General features: G+C 36.3%; 1 protein-coding gene across 14 annotated transcripts in view; it reads right to left on the bottom strand.

The window, feature by feature from the left end:
• Positions 1-19,952, bottom strand: part of ATRNL1 (attractin like 1) — a 440,837-nt gene that overhangs the window by 333,421 nt on the left and 87,464 nt on the right. For all 14 annotated transcript variants that reach the window (XM_069020095.1, XM_069020098.1, XM_069020096.1 and 11 more), the window contains exons 12-16: positions 18,216-18,424; positions 15,884-16,002; positions 10,258-10,390; positions 8,781-8,962; positions 194-407 (exon numbers count right to left, since the gene is read on the bottom strand). In XM_069020095.1, the coding sequence (XP_068876196.1) occupies positions 194-407; positions 8,781-8,962; positions 10,258-10,390; positions 15,884-16,002; positions 18,216-18,424 (857 nt within the window). The remainder of the gene's footprint in view (positions 1-193; positions 408-8,780; positions 8,963-10,257; positions 10,391-15,883; positions 16,003-18,215; positions 18,425-19,952) is intronic.

Below are 19,952 nucleotides of genomic sequence, written 5' to 3'. Positions count from 1 at the left end.
ATCTCAAATAAATATTTTCTGCTTTAGGAATATTATTTGTTTCTAGATCACAGCTATTTCAAAAAACTAAAAAAATATATATTTTTGTAATTATTTAATCCAAATTGTCCCAAAATCCCTCTTAGGCACATGAAACCCCAAACAGTTTGTTATTCACACCAGCATCAGCTGCTGGGAGCAAGAGGCTCCTTACCAACGGGTTTTTCACACACAAGGCCATCTGCCATGGCAGTGCAGGGGTTTGCCTTCAGACCTGCCACCTCTGCTCTCTCCAGGTAGGCACAGAAGCCGGAGTCATTGGGCTCTCCAGGGAGCCACTGCAGAGTGGTGTTTGTGAAAGGGGACATGTCATCCCAGCCCCAGTAGGAGATGTTGATCTTGCGCAAACCCACCCAGGGTGAAATTTTCTGTGGATGAGAATGAAACAAACGGGAGAGGATTATTTAAAATGTCTTCTGTTTAGCAAAAACATTTCAAAGAACAGCTCAACAGCAACAACTTCACATTTTCAGAATTCACCGTGTTCTTATCTCACTTTATCATCTCATCAATCATTGTCCACACAGTTTTTATCTTAATTGTTCTATCTTGCTGAACATCCCCAAAAGCCCAACAAAAACTTCACCTCCTATATGCTTCTTTTCTAATAAAAATCCATGTTCTGTTCAAAGACAATTCTGATTTCTATTACTGGATACAGGTCATCATGAAATTGTTTGGATTTTTCCCAGTGGCTACTGTAAAATTACTAATTGCTAGGCCAATGTGGATAATGAAACACACATAAGTTAACAGCAATTCAGAGAAATCAAAGTTCAGGAAAAAAATAGGATAAATATTCTGTCCTCTAAAGTCTGTATTGCTGATACTGATCAACCTTAGGCAATGCAGAGACACAGATAAAAGTGGCACATTTACATTTCCAATGTCGTTAAATACACATTGGATATACTTCTATTACTGATTTATAAGTTGTAAAACATAGCCTAGAAAAAACTAAAAGCATTAGATTTTAAAACATATTTAGGATGTATCAGTAAAACTACATCACTAATTCTACTGATTTTTATTATTTCATCTTTATACAATTACCAAGCAAAAAAGCAGGTTTTAAGGAAAAAAGGCCTTTGCTTGTTCCAGGATAAATCTACATGCATTACTTGCCACCACACTTTTGAGACACCCCAACCAAACACATTTCCTCATGTAATCTCTGTGCAGGCAGTTTTCATTAAGCCCAGTTTAAACAGACAGAACAGAGATACAGAGACACAACAGGGATGTGGCAGGTAGATGATGGCAGGTGGATGCCAGAATACCAAATCCAGCTGCCTGCCCCAGCAGAGGATACACATTGTCAGCTCCAAAGCAGAGATATTGATCTGATTGTGAATTAGGTTCACAACTGATTTAATTTACAAGGTAAGTAAAACACTATAATACACCTAAAGGAAACCTGCCATGGTTAAAGATCTATGTATTCCACAGGTGCACCAACAGCTACTGCCAATCTCTCTCAGTGATCTTTCACCTTTGATATGACATTTTCTTTGGCCATTCAGGTTTAACCCATGGCTGAAAAGAAAATCTTTCAGCACTCTTACTTCTACACGCAATCAGAGCATTCCTTCTTTTTTCCTCTGCCTTGTTAGAAAATTGAAATATGAAGGATTATTAATTTTGTTTCAAAAATACCAGTGGTAAATACTTTTTTAAAAAATCAGTAGGTGGATAATCATTATTCCTGACTTCCCTAAAATGTACTCCCTATGCTCTCTTTTTCTTCTGTACTCTCAGTTGAGATCATGATCAAACAAAAATCGCTTGAACCACTAACATTTAGGGTTTTGCAAGAACAAACTTAAATAAACCAGAAAATGTCTAAGAAACGTTCCATTCCATGAGCAGTGATGTGATCTGGGAGACTCTTGAACAGCAACAAGAACATTCAGCAAATATACCAATGCCCACTCTGTGTCTTACTTCTGTATTTACTTCATAACTGCATTGTTACACCAGGTGACCAACTTTGCAGGTGTCTGTGAGGACTCACATGTTCTGGATACCAGAAAGAACATGATGCAAGCAGTAAAAGTGGAACTTGGGCATCTGGAAAATGGTAGATAATACATCTGTTGTCTTATTTGTTGTTTAGTTGCCTAAATTCCAATTTTTGTACATGGTCCACATGCATCAGAAAAGCCTGGATACCTACACATATGTCTAGACAGCTCTCTGTAGATGCTGAGTGTGCACACCAAGCACATATAAAAAACATATCAGGGGCTTAGGCAGGATAAATTGCTGACAAACACACACATAAAGCAACCCTACATGCCTACTTTGGGATTGAGGGGTTCCAGCCAAGAGAATCTTCAACATATGACTGTTTCAATTGCATTGCCAAATAATTTGGCCTTGACATCAATATACAAAAAACAGGCATCCTACTCCAGCTATGGTGAAAAAGTATGTTAGCCAATAATGAAAACTGACAGTGCAGCAGTGATATTTGGAAATAAATTCTTCCATTTGAGCAGAAGACTGTCTTGGAACCCCTTTAATGATGACAAAGTCCCAGAGAGAATCATGAAAGCCAAAGCAGCCATACGAGATAAAAGCAGCATCCCTGAAATGAAAGACTTCCAGCAAAAGCAACACATATCACAGTCATAATCATTCTTAATAGCTGTACTATCTGGAGAGCTTAGAGGCATCATGTCAGGCATCTGAATTCCGTATGTACCATCTTTGGCTCTTTGCTAGGATAAGACATCAAAATACAGACCCAAATGCTGATGAACACGTTATCAAATACACACTATCGAAGCTGTGACCTTGCAGGCCCACTCAGGCCTCTCTGGCCATGCTATATAAATCTAGTATAAATTATTTCTCAAAATGATGGAAGGTTCAGTCAGAATAGCTGGGAATCTCTAAGTACTTGAAGCAACTGAGGGACTTCAAATGTGTTGACTGAAAATGCCAATCCAGTTTCTTCCTCAGGCTTAAGAAATAATGAGAGTTGAACATCCTTCACTTGAACTCTATGATTGTTTCATATAATGCAAAATGAATGTAGAAAACTGATTCCTTTACTTTGAATATCTTGCCAAAGATGCTTCTGAAGAGGATCAGACAGGAAGGAAACGAGACTGCCAATTCTCTGGAACCAGAACTTGCTGATGCAAGATTCCAGCTCCCAGGCCTCTTGAGAAATATTTGTTACCAAACCAGATGACTGAAAAATACAGTGCAAATCAACTCCTTTACTGGAAGTTCAGGTGATCTTTACTCAGCATGTAAGCGGGAAGAACGTTACTCCTCAGAGAGTTCTGAAGACTTGCTCTTTCTTTCTATCCGTCTATGCATATCTATAAAAACTCCCTTGATACATTACATACAATTAATTTTAAAACAGCATCAACAACACAACAAGCCCACACAAGAGCATTCTTGGCAAATCATCTGTTTAAAAAGCAAAACAAAAAAATCAAAGCAATGCAATACACAGAAGGCGATCAACTCCATCTTGAGAAAATTTGTAATGTGCCTTACTAATGTTGCAATGGAGAACATAATCAAATATATCTTGAGAAATATTGCATAGCCTTATCCCACTACACTATTTAAAATTTGGAATCATCTCTAGAGTATGTCCTCCCATTGTCCTCCCATCCATATCTTTCTAGGCTATTTTTTAGCACCCACCACCCATCTTAGAAACTTTATATTTATGCTTGAAAAACAGCTAGTCACAGTTTATCTGTTTTCATAGAACCATCTTTTATAACATTGAAAACAAGTTGCCAAAAAGCCTTTTTAAATGAGAGATCAATCTTTAAGTTAGAAAATATTTCAGAATTATTAAATTCTGAGAAAAATTGCTGGGCAAGGCTTTACTTTCATCTGACAGAGAACAAAATTGCAGTCATACAATGCATACTGATAGAACATCATCCTGTAATCTCACCTACACCTATTAAGATGAACATAAGACCAACTTTTAGCCATAACAGGAATCTAGTAAACACTGATCAGTAATAGCTTCAAAAATATTCTCTTCTCTTATTCTAAATCACACAATTTTAATTTGTTATAAAATAGTAATTATGGAACAATGTTAGAAATGAAAATTGTGTAACTTTAACTGGAAAGCTGATAGTTGATGTTAAATCCACTGTTTACTCAGAGAATTTAAGTCAGATTAAGTTGCTTTGGGATCTAAAGTGAAAGGGATCATTTCTACTCATGACACATTTTTTCAGGTACTATTGCTGCCTCAGCACTAAACTAATGAGGGCGAAATAATTTGCAGATGAGTGAATTGAGCAAGAATACCTTTACTGAATAGCCAATTACCATGGAGGCTCAAAAATCTCCTGTTTCTTATTTATGCAAATTATGAGGAAGTATATATCTCCTTCAAAAATTCATCTCCTCCTTTATTTAAATTCCTTTTACTTTGGATCTGAAATCATCCTGAAAGTCTCTAATACACTAATGTCTCATTTTTTATTGTGTGCATCACAACAGTTTATAAACAAAATTCAACAAACTTGTCAAGAATTTTTTAAACTCCTTGATTTGTTGCTGTAGGATGAAACATACAATTAAACTTTGAAAATGCTGTGGCCTCTCAGTGCCCATATTTCCACAACATTCACAGTCTGGAGAAAGCCTTGCATTTATTTTGCCTTTTTTCTGCACCATTTTGAACAAAAATCCTGCTTCCTGAAAACAGCAGCTCTGTGAAGAGAAACAATGCATTCTGTGCAGACACCCTGCTTGGTTTTCCATTCCTTAAATATACATCAATTCTGACTATGCCAGATACCAGTCCATATTTTGTAAATATTTACACAGTGAATGACACATTTTAAGCACTAGAAGCAAAATCCATGAGTTTTAAGAGTCTCTGTATCTATTAGACACATATGATGAAATCTAGATGCAATTAGTAGTAGGAGTCATGCATTAGGTCATGAGAACACCTAATTCTTCTACTCTTTTTAAACTTTGCTGTAGTCCCATTGGTCTATAAAAATGTACAATGTGCAAACTGAAAAAACTAGAACTTCCCCAATTTCCATCTACAGAGATTATAACTAGTATTCCAGGGGCGCTTTGGTTTCTTCTTGGAATTTCTTCTTTAGAGGGGACAATTTTGGGGGAGAAATTTGCATTCTCAGGCACCCAAAGCAAGTTGAGCTGCCCTCATCCTGAACATAGGAAGACAGTAAAACTAGAAGTGAGCTAATGGACAGTCAATGCAACAACTGTAAATGGAGACAAAGGGATAAAATAATTTATTAGACTTCCAAAACCACAATAGGAAAGTGGGACTGGTGGAAACTGTAGTAAAGGGAGTAATTCAGAAACAAAGAGTAGATGTCAACTTCACCACAATAACACACATTTTAAAACCACAGAAACATAGAGCCCTCAGAGAATACTTTGAGCTAACAAGGAATAACATTGCTATGCAAAGCTCACTAATTAGCTGCAATCTACACTCAAGTGTAATTTATAAAAAGATGCTTAGCCTTGTGAGCAGACAGTCAAAGGAAAAGTTGCAAACAGTTTATATAATGAAAGGCATTGTGTGAAACTGTTCTCTTCTTTGTGCTTACTACACCAAAATTAAATCTTCTCAGAATTTATTGCATGCTAACAAGAAAATTATTATTTTTAGTTAAATCCCACAGTTGCAAACAAACTCCCAAGAGAGCCAATTGCACTTTTAAATGAATATATAACATTTGAATATTACCAGGAACAGTTAATTAACCTCATATTGCTGTTTAATCTACTTTCCAGAGAAACTCAAATCTTCCCTTTCATAATATTTTGCTTACTAGGTCAATAAAAGCATGTAAGAAAAAATATTAAGTGTCATTTTTCTTTAGTGTGGGAATCTGGAGCCTATCCATTGTGTTTACTTTGGCATTCTCTGACAGAGTTTAATTTATTTTTAATGAACAATGCAAACTAGACTTTAAACTACTGGGGATAATTTTAAAATATGTCTGCAAATTCAACAGTGTTTTGAGTTCATACCACACAGATCTTTGTTTTGTCCCTTTCTTTAGTACCAAATGAATCTTCTCCTTATCCTTTAAAAGGAGGTAACCTATTGATTTCCAGTGTAGTACTGGGATTAGGAGAAATTATTTATACACAATGAGGACTGGATAGAACATGGAGACAATGGCAGTCCCCTCCCCTCTGAATCTTTCCAAATCATCAATGTGTTATTCTAAATATGATAAAGAAATTGTCCTAAATTTTTCCCAAAAAAGGCCTTTGTGTATTAGAAAACAATCTACAAAGTCATATGATGTTTCTTTGAATAATAAAGAATGCTCTTCCAGGCTGTAATATTTATTGACACTATTTTAACAGTTTGTAAAATACACAACAGCTACCAAAGATGCTTTTCTTTTCTTAGCATAAGAATACTAAATAACAAGGAGATAAAGTCAGAATCATATTCTTATTTCCAAATGTTGCTCTGACACATTCACTAATCCTGAAAAGTTTTTTGTTTTCAGGTGAAATGCAAACCTTTTTTTTTTTCCAGGCTAAAGATTTTGAAGCCTTCAGCATTAACCACACAAGCCAAACTCTACTGCAGATAATAGAGATTAAAGCTACTGTGTTCACCTTACAGCTGCTCTGACTCCATTTGTGAACTCCCCACCATCACCTGCTACAGATACAAGCCATCTAAAATGAAATCTCGTTCTTTAAATCATTATGATTGCAGTTTGAGAGGGAAAGGCAGGCAAAGGAAGATCAAGAAGTTTCAGAGAGCCTCTGTCACACCTGATAACACATTTAGGATGTCTCACACTGAATAAATGTAGCTGGACAGAGAGATATGAATGAAAAAAGTCTTCTTTTTTTTCTAAATGCCACTGAAAACACAACGATAATTCATGGCAGAATTTCAGTAGAGGTTCTGATAGCGAAATGATTGTTTAATCCAAGACAAAATTTTTTTTTAAGTGTATACATTTGTCTGCAATTGCTTTAACTGTATTTGAGGTATCTCAAATTTACATCACCACATTGGCTCAGGATGTACTTCATTTAAATAAAGATATGCTCAGCAGGATGTCACCTTGCAGAAGTTCTAAGCTCTGAAATGCAAGAAAAATGTTGCTTCCAAACACTAAAAAAGCTATTTCTCATGTACACCTCAAGCCAATCAGGCAAAATCAGTCATATCAATAGTCTATCACACATTATTAGATTTGAAGGCATCCTGCACAGTGTTTTAACAGAAATCAGGGGAAAGGAAAGCAAAAAGGAAAAAAGGTGGCAAAATAAATAACCATAGCAATCATGCTGACAACATGATTTTGTTGTTGTTTTTGTTTCAATTACATTTTCAACATTAACACAATATCAGAGTGGGCAGACAGAATGAGTTTCAAGGCTGCAGTAAATACAATATCAGGGAAGAACTTCTGACACAGAATGATTTCTCTCTCTCCTTTATTATCAAAATAGAGAAAAAAGTGGTTTTCTAGTAAAAAATATTTTCTCTGTCCAGATCTTATATTTATTTGGGAAAAACACAAAAACTTTAAGTACATAACCTATGTTTGCATCTGCATTTTGAAATGGAATGCTAAAAAGGATAATAGAATATTTTTGTCCACAATATATGTTGCTAAACTCTTGCTCTCAGATCCATTATAACATAAAGGCAATCCTTAACTGCTATTTTCTTTGAATGATCTCAATTCATCTGCAGCAGAACAACTTCTTAAATCACATGCTAGTTTGATATAAGCTTTAATTATTAACCACAATTGTCTTTCATTTTCCTGTAACTGTAAAATCCTGAACTACTTAAAAATTTGAGGATTTTAAACAGACATGTTCTACAAAACTAAATATACACTTCCAAAAAATGTCCCTTGCTAAGAAGAACTGATTTGTTTGTGATGGGATCATATTCTGCTAAGACATCCCATCTGAGTGTACACTGTGGGGTTTCACATTTTTGAGCATTCTTATATTTCATATACTTTAAACAGTGATGTTTAAACACAGCAATAAGCATTTGAATATTTAACTGCTAAAAAATTGAACCTGACCCCCCAGGGACAGGTAATTTATCTTCCCTTCTCTTGTCCCACAGCTAACAAAAGTAATATGGATTGCTTTTCTAAGGAATATTCTCATGGTAGCTTGCTGCATTTGCCAGAGGCAGGGAAGAGTTTTCAGCTCTCTCTCTCCCCCCACCATTATTAGAGAAAGCTAATTAGCTCCAGCTAATTCCAGTGCTGCTGTGCAGGGAATTGCTACATGTTTTACATACTAGTGCAGCTTCTCTGTGACCCTTTGATCCCACAAACCAGTTACAGAGGAAGCTGGTGTTTCTGGAGAAGTTACACCTGTACTGCACGGGGTTACCATCCCCATTGCTGGACCCTGCCTTTGCCTATGCTGAATTTCAGGATTAACTCTATCACAGCAGAACCCAGGACACAAAATAATTTTTCCAGACATTCTCTTGAGCAAATACTCTCTTCCAATAGTAACTTTTAACATTTAACTCTGGGGAGGGGAAACCTTGGGAACTGCTGTGTGATTTTTTTTAAAATATGAGATTTCCTCAATATCCCACATATGACTTATACCAGTCTTTAGCACCACATTACATTTCTTTAAAGGCATAAACTTTCCTCTCTTTGGACAAAACCCTAAAGCAGATTTCTCAAAGTTTATTTCCCATAAGCATCAATTACAGTTACTCAAGTTACCTGAAGTGTATACTTCTGAATTTCATCCAGAACAAATTCCACTTCTTTTGAGGTTGTTAATGAGGCAAGATTTCCACTCAAATTGTAGCAATACAGTTTGGCATTGTCATAGCTTTCCCGACTGGAATTTATGTGGAGGCAGGCATCTCCAATGTGATTCCATCTTTCTCCACACAGATGAGCTGGTGCAAAAAGCATATGATTAAAGCTGATTTGAAAAAAACTTCTAAAAAACCCAAGGGAGTTGGAATTTTATCTTCCTGAGATCGTAAATCAAAATACATCCCACACTCAATTTCCCTTTTCACATTACATAAATTCTGAAATACCAAGTATCACCACACAGAATAGTGTATTTTTATGAAAAGAAACTTCTAATAACTTTAAAAATAATTATAAGACATATGCTAAGTTTCAGCACAATATTTTACATCACTATTTCTTCCCTGTATTCAAAATTGAGCACAACTAAATATTAAGATTGGATTAGGTACATAAATAATAGTTTTAACAACTACTTTTACTTAAATATTATGTAAATTCCAAAATCTGAAAACAACTGTCCTAGAATTAAGAAATCACAACTTTACACTATACTTGCTTTATCATACCTTTGCATTTATATTTGCCTAAATACTAATGCAACTCAAATGATAAAAAATTCAGATAACATCACAGAAAATATTTCCTCTTCAACATTTTACAGCACTATTCAGACTCAGGTAACTATTAAAAGATAAGTAAGAGCAACTGTTCTAGTCAATCTTCACAAAGATTACACAAACACAGTTTTGAACTGCACAAAATAAATTGATTCAAGTTATTTAATGAATCCTCTCTGTGAAAAAAATGTGTTCATTAACTTCATCTGGACACATAAAGATCAAGTAGAAAAGGTTCTGACATCTAACTGCATATATGTAGCTATGAATATAAATTACAGAATAAATACTATTTCAGAATGTTAACACTCACCTTCTGAGAATATTTCATATTAGCATTTTAATATTCACTGCTTTCATAGCAGTACCAACATTAGACAATCAAGAAACTAGATCTTGGGCCCTATCTGCACAAGAAAATTGAAGTATAATTGAATGATAACTTATAAGGTAAAACCTCAGCTAGCAAAAGTAACAGTGTCAGTGCATAGGCAACAATAAAACCCCCAGAATGGCCATTCAGCTCTGTGCTCAGTGGTCCCCACAGGCCAGAACTCGTCGCTGGCTTGTGCAGAGGTACACATCATTACACCTTCACTAACGTTACCATCTCCCCTACCACGATTAAAGGTAGCACTGATACCCCAATCAGTGGTGTAATCACATCTGGGTTCACCTGGACAGGCACAGACAGGCAAGATGAGGGTGCACAAATAAAACAAATCCATGTCTGCTCGCTGAACACACACTCTCTGCAAACGTGGAGGAGATTTACTCCATTTTGAAAGCAGCTGTGAGCAGCAGTGTCCCCTTACCAGGTAGGGCCTGGCACTCCTGCTGCCTCTGGTCCCACTGGCAGTTCAGGTGCAGGGAGCAGCTCTTGCAGCTCGTCAGTTTATTGCAGATCTGCTCATTCCTCACGTGACACTTTGTGTAGTTTTTAACCGACTGCAAAAATTAGACAGACAAAGCAGCATCTCAAGCATATGTCTAATATTAAAAAAAAAAACAGAAATCGAAACTGAAATACAGAGCAGGTGGATCCCTCCCAGAAGGTCATGGCCACTTAGAAACTAGGCTGAATTTCAGTTCCTTGTCTAGAATCCTTTACCAGATGCAGAACACATCTCCAGAGCACAAATCACGCCACTTGTTCTACACAACTATGAGTGTCAAACTGAAGAGGCCAATTCCCTGTACAGAGAGCAGGAAGAGCTTAAACAACTAAACAAAATATCTATTTCTTAGATAGTGAAGGGTTATACTCTCACTAAATTATTTCATCCTATGCAGGTTAAAGCAAGCAAAATAGTCAAACAGAACCTAAAAACTGGCACAAGGCGCAAAATAATTACATCTGACTGAAGGTGCAAGAATATGCTCTACACGTGACATAAAACCAGGGATAACTTCATTCCTTTGTACCTTAGTATACAAGAAAAGCAGTAAACAGTGAAATAATTACCTGGAGGCTTTTATTGGGTTTTGTCAGTGTTTGGTTTTTTTCCTGAAAACTGAGGTCTTCCAAGTTAGACATTTTGAATACAAATTTTTCTTCCCTCTGCATAGTACTTTTAATTAAGACATTGTATTGATACCTTATTTAATGAACTGCCCTAAATTCTCAGCCAATTCAGCTCACCTACAAGGCTCTCTCTACCAAATTAATTTCAAGGTAATAATTAAAAGTGAGTCCTAATGCAAGACAGCCTCATACTCACAGAACAGTTGAGATTGGAAGGGACCTCTGGGAGTCCCTCTTGTCAAACCCTAACAAGTCTTGTCTCTCTTGAACAACAAAAGATTAAATTAATACATGGCAGCAAAAATGGATTGCACTTGGATAGCAAATGCATGATTTATTGACAATTTTGGTTGCTTTCCCTTCCAATAGTTTCCTGGAGTATGATTAAACAACTTATAAAGGGACTGCATGACAGTAAGTTACACAGGGCTAAGTACTGGAATATGGACATTGATGGGGCAGGGGAGAGAAAAGGCACCTTCCTTTATTTCCATTTTTTTTAAAGTCTCACATAGAACCAGCTTCATTCCTGCAGAAGAACACTGCTGCTGAGGGACTTTATTCTATTTTATTTTCATTTTTTGCCTTTATTGGATCAGATGCCTACCAGTAAGTTTATTATAAGAGGTCCTGACTTTTTTCTGTTCTAGAGGAAAGGCTACTGTGAAGCAAAAAATACCAGAAAAGAAGGTCTGGATGAAGGCATCTACACCACAGTATGGAACAGAGCCAAAGGCAATGCCAGCAAGTAACAGACTGTCTATCTAGGCAAAAAATGCATACAAACAGTAAAGTAAAAAAAAAAAAATCTTTGCTACAAACCCACATTTAGCTTCACTCAGTCATGAAGCATATTCCCAAAACTGCGAGAGATGCTTTAAGGTGAATTTCAGAGCACAAGTAACCACCATCTGCTCATTTACAATAGCTCAACTAATACTCACTTTTAACACTTCATTTTGACATACCCTTAAGCATTCAGATTTCTTTTTTAAATTATATACTCTTCAGTAGTATTACATAAAGATTACAATTTTCCACCTAAGCCAAGATATTTATTCCATTACTTTCTAATCATGAAACTTGTTGTGTGCTGGTTATTTAATGTTTAAAATAAAATTCAAAGTACTAGTGGCTGTTCTATAATAATGTTCTTTCTTGTATTCCCTTATTCCCAGCATTTATTTCCCTTAAATCCAATTTAAACACTGCTTGCAAGGAAATCTCATTAGTTCAATGTAGATGTGAATCCAATAGGTAATTCATATTAACACAATATTAAGGTTATAACTTAAACTACCAAACCCAATGAAACTCAGAAAGATGACAGTCCATCTGTTACAGAAGTTCTGTATTGCTGTAGGATATTTATAATGTTTACACACCAAAGCATGAGTAAATCATATTATGTATAAAGCTTCCCTCATGTCTGATTTACTTAGATTTTTTTAAGTACTGATCCTGATGTGGTGGTATATAGACAGACTTATGAACTGCAGTGATTTTCTGAGTATTTACAGGAGAATTAAAATCCTACAGTAGTTTATCTTAGAATTTCAGAAATTGCTATTAAATTAGGTACATCTCTCCCCCTCCTGGATTTTTCAGGTTAACAGTATAACCTTGTCTAGTTTGCCTAGACTAAATGTAAATTATTAATTTATAGATTTGCTACTATTTCCCTGAAGCTACTCCTGAAACTTGCTACTTAGTCCTAAATTCTAAGTACTTCTTAGTCATAACTTTTCTTTTTTTCCTCCAAGATAAATTTGATTCTATTCATATTTCCTTCTACTACTTTACACATTTCCTCTTGACTATTCTTTGAATCCCTCAAATGCAGGCAGATTGCCAGGATTACTGCTGTTGGTATTAGTGTATCATCCAAGGACTCCCATCATTAAAGAAGGAGTTTTATGTAAGTGATGCAAACATTACAAAGAGACAAGGATTCCCGTCTTTAAGGCACTGTGTAAAAATATTTAACAATGTAGGACTACAGGTCTCTTTGAAACATCCTCTAGTATCCCATATCCTTAGCAAAATGCTCTTTACCATCCCCTTCACAGGTTTGACAATGTTTGCTTTATGTTGCCACACTCAGATAAAGAACACTTTTAAATCCCACACCAATCTGGGCTGTATTTAGGTACCTGTCATCAACTGAGGCTTTATCGTACTGCATGTGTGGAGACCAACACACACGAAATTCAGAGACTGCTCCTGGCAGTAAGAGCATGGCTGGTCTCAGTCAGAGAGAAAACATGTCCCTGTTGTAGGAACATGCTCCCCTTGGAGCTTCTGAAAGCAATGACATTTTCAAAAATGCAATACTGGGTGGAGGCAGAAATATAACAATTCAGCCGTGTCTCAACATACTAAAGCTCTCTTTAAGGCCACTTTATCAATTCTTTTTTCTCTTCAGCAATGGAACAAAATTGACAAAGAAAATTTTTTTACTCTAAAATTCAATCTGTTTCTGGTCTTCCTCAGTGAAGAAAACTGCATTTTGTTGCAGTCAGCCCTCTCCAGCAATTTACCACTTTATTTGGTAAAGTATAAAAAGATTTTGCTTTCATGGAGGAGCTTACTCTTCCATGGTATTACTTTATGAAAAATGACATCTTGTAAAGTTGCAGCAATCTAAAATGAAATTAATCTCTCCCACAAAGCCTTTTCTTTTTTTCTTTTTTTGGTAAAGACTTGTTTCCATTACAAAATATAAATATAGTTAATTTTCTGCCAATGTGATCAGAAGCAATGGAATATTATTTTCACAGGATGCAAGATAAGGCATTTTGTGTGCAGACATACAGAGTGATTACAGTTTCATAAACATATAACACGGATCCAGATCAACCAGGCATTGCAAGCCTCTGCTTCCAATGACATCACATATGAGTACGATCTATATGATCTATACCTTGATGATGCATGAGTCTGCACAGCAGTGGAATGTAGTGTCCTGTTAATGTGCTGGCTCACATCAGAGGGTGAGCATAGGCAGGGCTATGTGCATCATCAGTGCATTAGCACTACTCATGAAATCCATCTGTCCAACTAGAGTTATTTCAGAGAAATGTTTGTATTTTACAGGCCTTCCAATCAGCAGAGTAATCACTGCTTTGCAGATATCTGTGACCATGAGGCCAATGCCAAACTGGTTGACAGCATATCTTTAGTAAATAGGCAAGCTTCCATGAGGCAACAGCAGCAGATTCTAAAACATTACTGTCTGTCTCATCCGGAGTTCTATGATCTAAGCCATAAATCAAGGCCTTTGTACAGCTGCAAAGGCTCCTTGTGATGCTCCTAAGTCTACAGCTTGTTATCCCATATTACCATCACAGTGCTGTCACAACATTTTCATTTGTGGACCTAGTCCAGAAGTAGCAGTCTATGAAAATGGATAATCAGCCTGATCCATTCTGTTTTTCCACAGGGTGCCATTCTGTTGATGCTGTTTTGGTGGGTTTATATCAAAGCTGCAAAATTCTGCCTCTGTCATCTCACAGCCAATAGACTAATTTTGCAACAGCCACCTTCCATTTATGATAGCACCTCTTTCCAGAAAGCATTTTGATGAATTTTTGCTATCCCATTCTTTAGTAACTATACTAACAGACTTTTCAGTCCACTTCAAACCCTGAATAAAAGACAGGAAATGATACAGAGAAGACTGGTGCATCGTTTGCTAATTAAGCTGACAGTCATGAAAGGTTGTCAAAGAAGGACTCTGAACCGAGAAGCCTGTGCTAAAATACCCAGTGCTCCACATTTATTCGGGATCATTTATTAGGAATGAAGATGGTCTGCTTCTTAGCAACTATTCCTTGTTCAGGAGTTGAAAACCACGGTTAGAAAATTAGCACCTAATAAAGAACAATGTGTCAGGAAAAGAAGGGCCCTTGAAGATCACAAACCATTAGTGCCTGGAATGCAAAATCCCTCTGACAGACTTATAACGTGGCTACTGATGAATTTGTGTCTGCACTGCTTTTATTAGTAGTGACTACCTACAAATGCTAGTGATTAGACCTGGCTGTGCTCACTCTGAACAGGCAAGATTTGAGTCACAGTCAATCCAACTCACACCTTAATTTGTCTGTCTGGAGAAAAAGATTGATTTGCATCAGGTTCAAGCCAGAGAGCAAGATACTTTTACTAATGGAAATGTGTAAAGAAAGGATTTTGAACTCAAGTACAGCCAGGTGTCTGTGGCTGGCTGAAAAGTATAAGGAGGCAAAATTTATAAAGCTAAAATACTATCATAAGCTTGTCAAAAATCAAATGAACAAGCAAGAGATGCTGGTGGACAAAAACATAGTATGGCATTAAGCAATACTAAAAAGAGAAAACCATAAACTGGCATGAATCTATGTGATCTGATTGTACTTAAAAAGATCAGAACCAAATCATTACAAGACAATGGACCTCATGGTTACAGAAGCTCATGTTCCTTTAATGAGATGACAAGTGACTCCGGTACAAAGAAAACCATTTCTATGATGACCAATGATCAGAAGACCATGACTAATAAGACTGGCCTGGTCCTGATTAAAAGGGAAAAAACTGAAAAGCACCCTTGATGGAATTCATGGTTTCTGCCTGTTTACTGCACACCATATATGCACAAAATTCAAGTCAATAATGACTCTGTGACTGTCCAAATGTCATTAATTAGGGGATAATATCATTTGTCTTAAGAAATATACAGTAGGCAACAAAACTCTAAAGAATACCTTTTTTACCCCGAGATAGATTTTTTTGCTGCACTCCAACTCTGCCTTCTGCAACATTTTTACTTCAAAAGCCTGGCAAACAAGTTGGTTTGTGTTGAAAACAAGCAACTACTAGTCTACTAAACCCAGAAGAAGGACCAGTACTGATAACGTGCTCAGATTTGCAGGACTCACCATGCTACAGTTACTGTTGGCTGAAATGCACTTCTTGTCATCGCACCACTGGCAGCCGTTGGTGTTGGCGGTGCAGCTCGCGCAGTCCGCGTACCGGTAACATCTGTCGTCTGCAGCAGCTGCCACACCAATCAAACAGAAACGTCCCACAGAAGGAGAATAACACCACATCTTAAACACTTCCCTAGAGCTTTTTCTGTTACATCCTTCATTTGAACTCTAGACATTCGTAAGGGTTTAAGTTATTGTAGGAAATTAATTCTATTCAGTTAATAGGATTTGCGCCTTTAAAAACTCCTTTAGTAACAACTACATTTGAAGGTTCATAAGTCTTGTATCAACTAAGGGAATATTCACAGATTTACAGCACACAAGCTGTCTTAGCACAATGCAGAAAGTGTGAAAAGGTTTTGTCAACTATTTTTTCTTCATTCCTTTAACACAGAAGAAAGATTCTCTTCAGGTGCAGGATTCTGATAAAAATATTAGATTGCTAGCAAGAAGACAAGATAAAAGTTGCAAATAAAAAAAATCTAAGATATGAGCAACACATGGACATTTTAAATCTTTCTAAATGAATTTATAAACCTATTAGTGATTGGTAAGCTACAGTTCTGTCCTTTATCTACAAAAAGCATTTGAGAAAGAGTTAATGTTATATTCTTAACAATGGAACTTGGACTAAAATTTAGGTTATGTAAAATCATTCAGGACACAAATTATTACTTCTATTTAAAGTAGGCAAAAGTTCTAAAATCACCATGATGCAAAATAGGAGAATTTGTACCATATCCTACACTGATTACTGTAATTCCTGTTTGGTTTAGCTTCTTTAGTTTCAGGTTCATGCAAGCTTAAAAGACTCTCTTGCCAGGGAAGTCTTGTCACCCAAGAATTGATCTTTTGAAAACCACTAAAATTTCTGCTTATCCTTTAATATTGACCATCAGAAGTTTCTCAGATGATACTCTCAACCAGGTAACAATTAAGCCAAGTAATGTGAAAGAGTATATGAAAAATTGGCTTTTGGCAAAAAATTACCACCTGAAACTGGAAGAATTTTACAGCAGTGAAACAGTGCAGTTCACACAACTTCTTCAGAACTGGAATTCTACAGACCTCATCTCTTGCAAGTAGAGTTGTACCTTATTTCCACTGCAGCACCTGTACTTTAGAAACTACTCTAACTTTTTTATTTTCCTTCAGCCTATCTGTACTTTGTTTTGTTTGGCTTTTATAAACACCTATTGCTATGATCAGCTTTTTATAAGGTCCACTTTCATCTGTATTACTTTTGAATTTAATGCCACCGGATTTTTTCTTTTTATATATAGATAAAACTTTCTAGACTGTATATCTCTAAAAGTTCTGAAACTGTACAAAAGCCATTTTCCAGAAAACTGTACCTGGATAGTGTTTTTGTTATATCATGTACCTATTTTTTCTGAGTTTGCAACTTTATAGCCAGTCCAAAAACAAGTAAAAGCTATCAGGAAAAGAAAGTGTCTTGAAGTGTTGATTAATAGCAGTGCTAGTAACTTTTCAATGAACATTAAACATAGACTGGCAGTTTAATTGTATGGCAGTTTGTACACACAGCACACAGCTAAAATTTGGAAAGTAATTTTACACTGTGCTGAAAGGAAAGATGCACAGAAAAAAACAGTAGGTGCCTGCAACAGGGATAAATATTCTGTTCATGTGACATATAAGAACAACACTTTCACAAGCAATTTATTTGTGACAAGCCAAAATGTTTAGGAATAGGTTGGAACAGTTATTCATAACAGTAAATTGCTGTTTCAAACAATACAGCCATCACAATGCCACAGAGAAATTCATATGACAAACTTGAATCCATCTGACACACTGCAAAGGGCTTGTTTGCCTGAGGTTTTTTCCCAGCTGTGCCTGTACTATATTCTTCTGTACAAATGTTCCTGTTCCATAGGTAATCTACTTGGAGCAGTGATGCTTTCCTCTCTTATTGGTACATACAGGTATGAGAGTGCCATATGCCCACAGCACCAGGGTATCACTTGCAGTGCCCATTTGTGCTCTGACTGCTATTCTGCTCTTCCCTTAGCACCTCAACTTGTGCTCTTTTGCATCTACTTCCCTGCATGTAAAATACAAAAGGATTCCACAACTGAATGATTTTACAAAAGACAGTCTATAAATCTCTGGCACTGGGTACACTCAGAGCGGAACAGTCTTAACATTACAGTCACTAGTTCCTGGTTACTACTTTGGGGGTCATTTGGGGGCTTGCCTGCCCTCATCTCCTACATTGCACTGCAAACATGACATGAACAGACTAGAATTCACTTACCTGTTTTCTTGGGACATTTTGCTCTAAGGATGTTATTAGCATGTCCAGATTCCCAAGATTCACAATGTTTCTTGTTCCACAGACACCTTATTCCTGGACGGGCATTTTTGCACAGCTCCTCATCCCTGAATGCTTCACAGTTGGGAGGCTTGTACACGAGGATGTCATTCAATAGAACACTTGAAAAACCCCCAAATATATACATGGACCTATTAGGAAAAAGCAAGGAAATTTAACTGTTATTGTAGACACATTTTGTTGATTTCTTATCATTAATTATAATTGATTAATTATACAATTAAAAACTCACATAGTATTATAAAAAAAATCTTATTCTTTATTAGAGAAAGACTCTATCAGTAGTTCCTTTATTGATTACTTTTCCAATTTACTTCTCCATGGAAGTTTAGAGGAACAAAAAAATTGTGGGAAGCTCCCTATGCAGTATGTATTATGGAGTGGCATATCCCAAATGTTTGGAAAGAAGTATGAAGAGCTTTGGAAGACTGTGCTCATTTTTGCAGTTAGATATTGAGAACAGAGCATGAAATACTGGCCTGCAGAAAACAAGAACATTCTTTTCAAGACAGGCAGCAGCAATTGGTAAGATGGATATTTCTTTTTGGTAACATTTACGATGCAGTAGCTGCTGACACAGGAACCAAAAGACTAGACCTGAGTCCTCACCCTTCTCATTTAAAACTAAAAACAGCCACGGGTAAAAGACAGTAATAGAAAACCTCTATATCTGTTGTATGATATACTCTTAAAACAGAATTAATCACAGAGTTACCAACAGCAAAAATCTGGCAAGTATCTTGTATTGCACTTTTTTGGTACCAAAAACCCCACCAAAAATGCCACTAAGTTCTTAAAAAAAAAAAAAAAAAGGCATTTTGAATGTAATTCATAGAAAGTGACAGTTCTCAAAGTATCAGACATGGCTTAGATGTCATAAAACACACAAATCATAATGAAAAATATCAGTTGCTGAATTCACTAATTGCAAGCAATTTTGTCTTAATAAATAAATCTGTTCATTGATTAATGTCAAGTGCTCTGTGTACATACTTACAATTTAGTGCTATTTTTGTTAAAAGCAGTCACACTCCTATTTGTAGCATTACCCATTAACTCATTTCCGACCCATACAAGATCCTTATATAGAGGATCCATAAGTTGCCCACAAATACTTAAGTACTGAGTTTATTAGTGTGATAAATAATGCAGAAGAGGTACAGTGATCTATAGTACTGCAGCTTCAGATACTAAGCCAGTTGGCAACCAGCAAAAGGAAAGCTGAGACAAGCAAACAATACACATTTCTTTAAACTTGACTATTGTTTTCCACAACTTTCCCAACTTAATATCATCTAGTTGCTGGCAGGCTTCTCCTCCTGCCAGTGGTTAAAGATGATAACTGTATCAGTATCATCAAAATCTTCCCTTTTCACAGCAAATTATAGTTACATGGTTATTTTATGATTGTAGAAGAACAAAGAATTATAGCATGCTGCAAAGAGAAAAATATTTCTCCCATCATACCTAAGTGAGGGTTATATTTGGTACCAAATATCAAATTCAGTGTAGCTCTCAATACTGAGAAAACACCTCAGTACACTGGAACCTAAAATGTCACTGAATAGATCCCACAGCCTGGCAGATTGGGAATTAGCTGTACTGATTACCTGATGAGCACTACTTTTCCTTTCAATAAATGACATCAGTTCTATGGTA

Source organism: Aphelocoma coerulescens, chromosome 6, assembly GCF_041296385.1.
Source record: "Aphelocoma coerulescens isolate FSJ_1873_10779 chromosome 6, UR_Acoe_1.0, whole genome shotgun sequence".
Lineage (NCBI taxonomy): Eukaryota > Metazoa > Chordata > Aves > Passeriformes > Corvidae > Aphelocoma > Aphelocoma coerulescens.
Note: the sequence above shows the minus strand (reverse complement) of the source record. Positions and strands in the feature narration are given on the sequence as shown.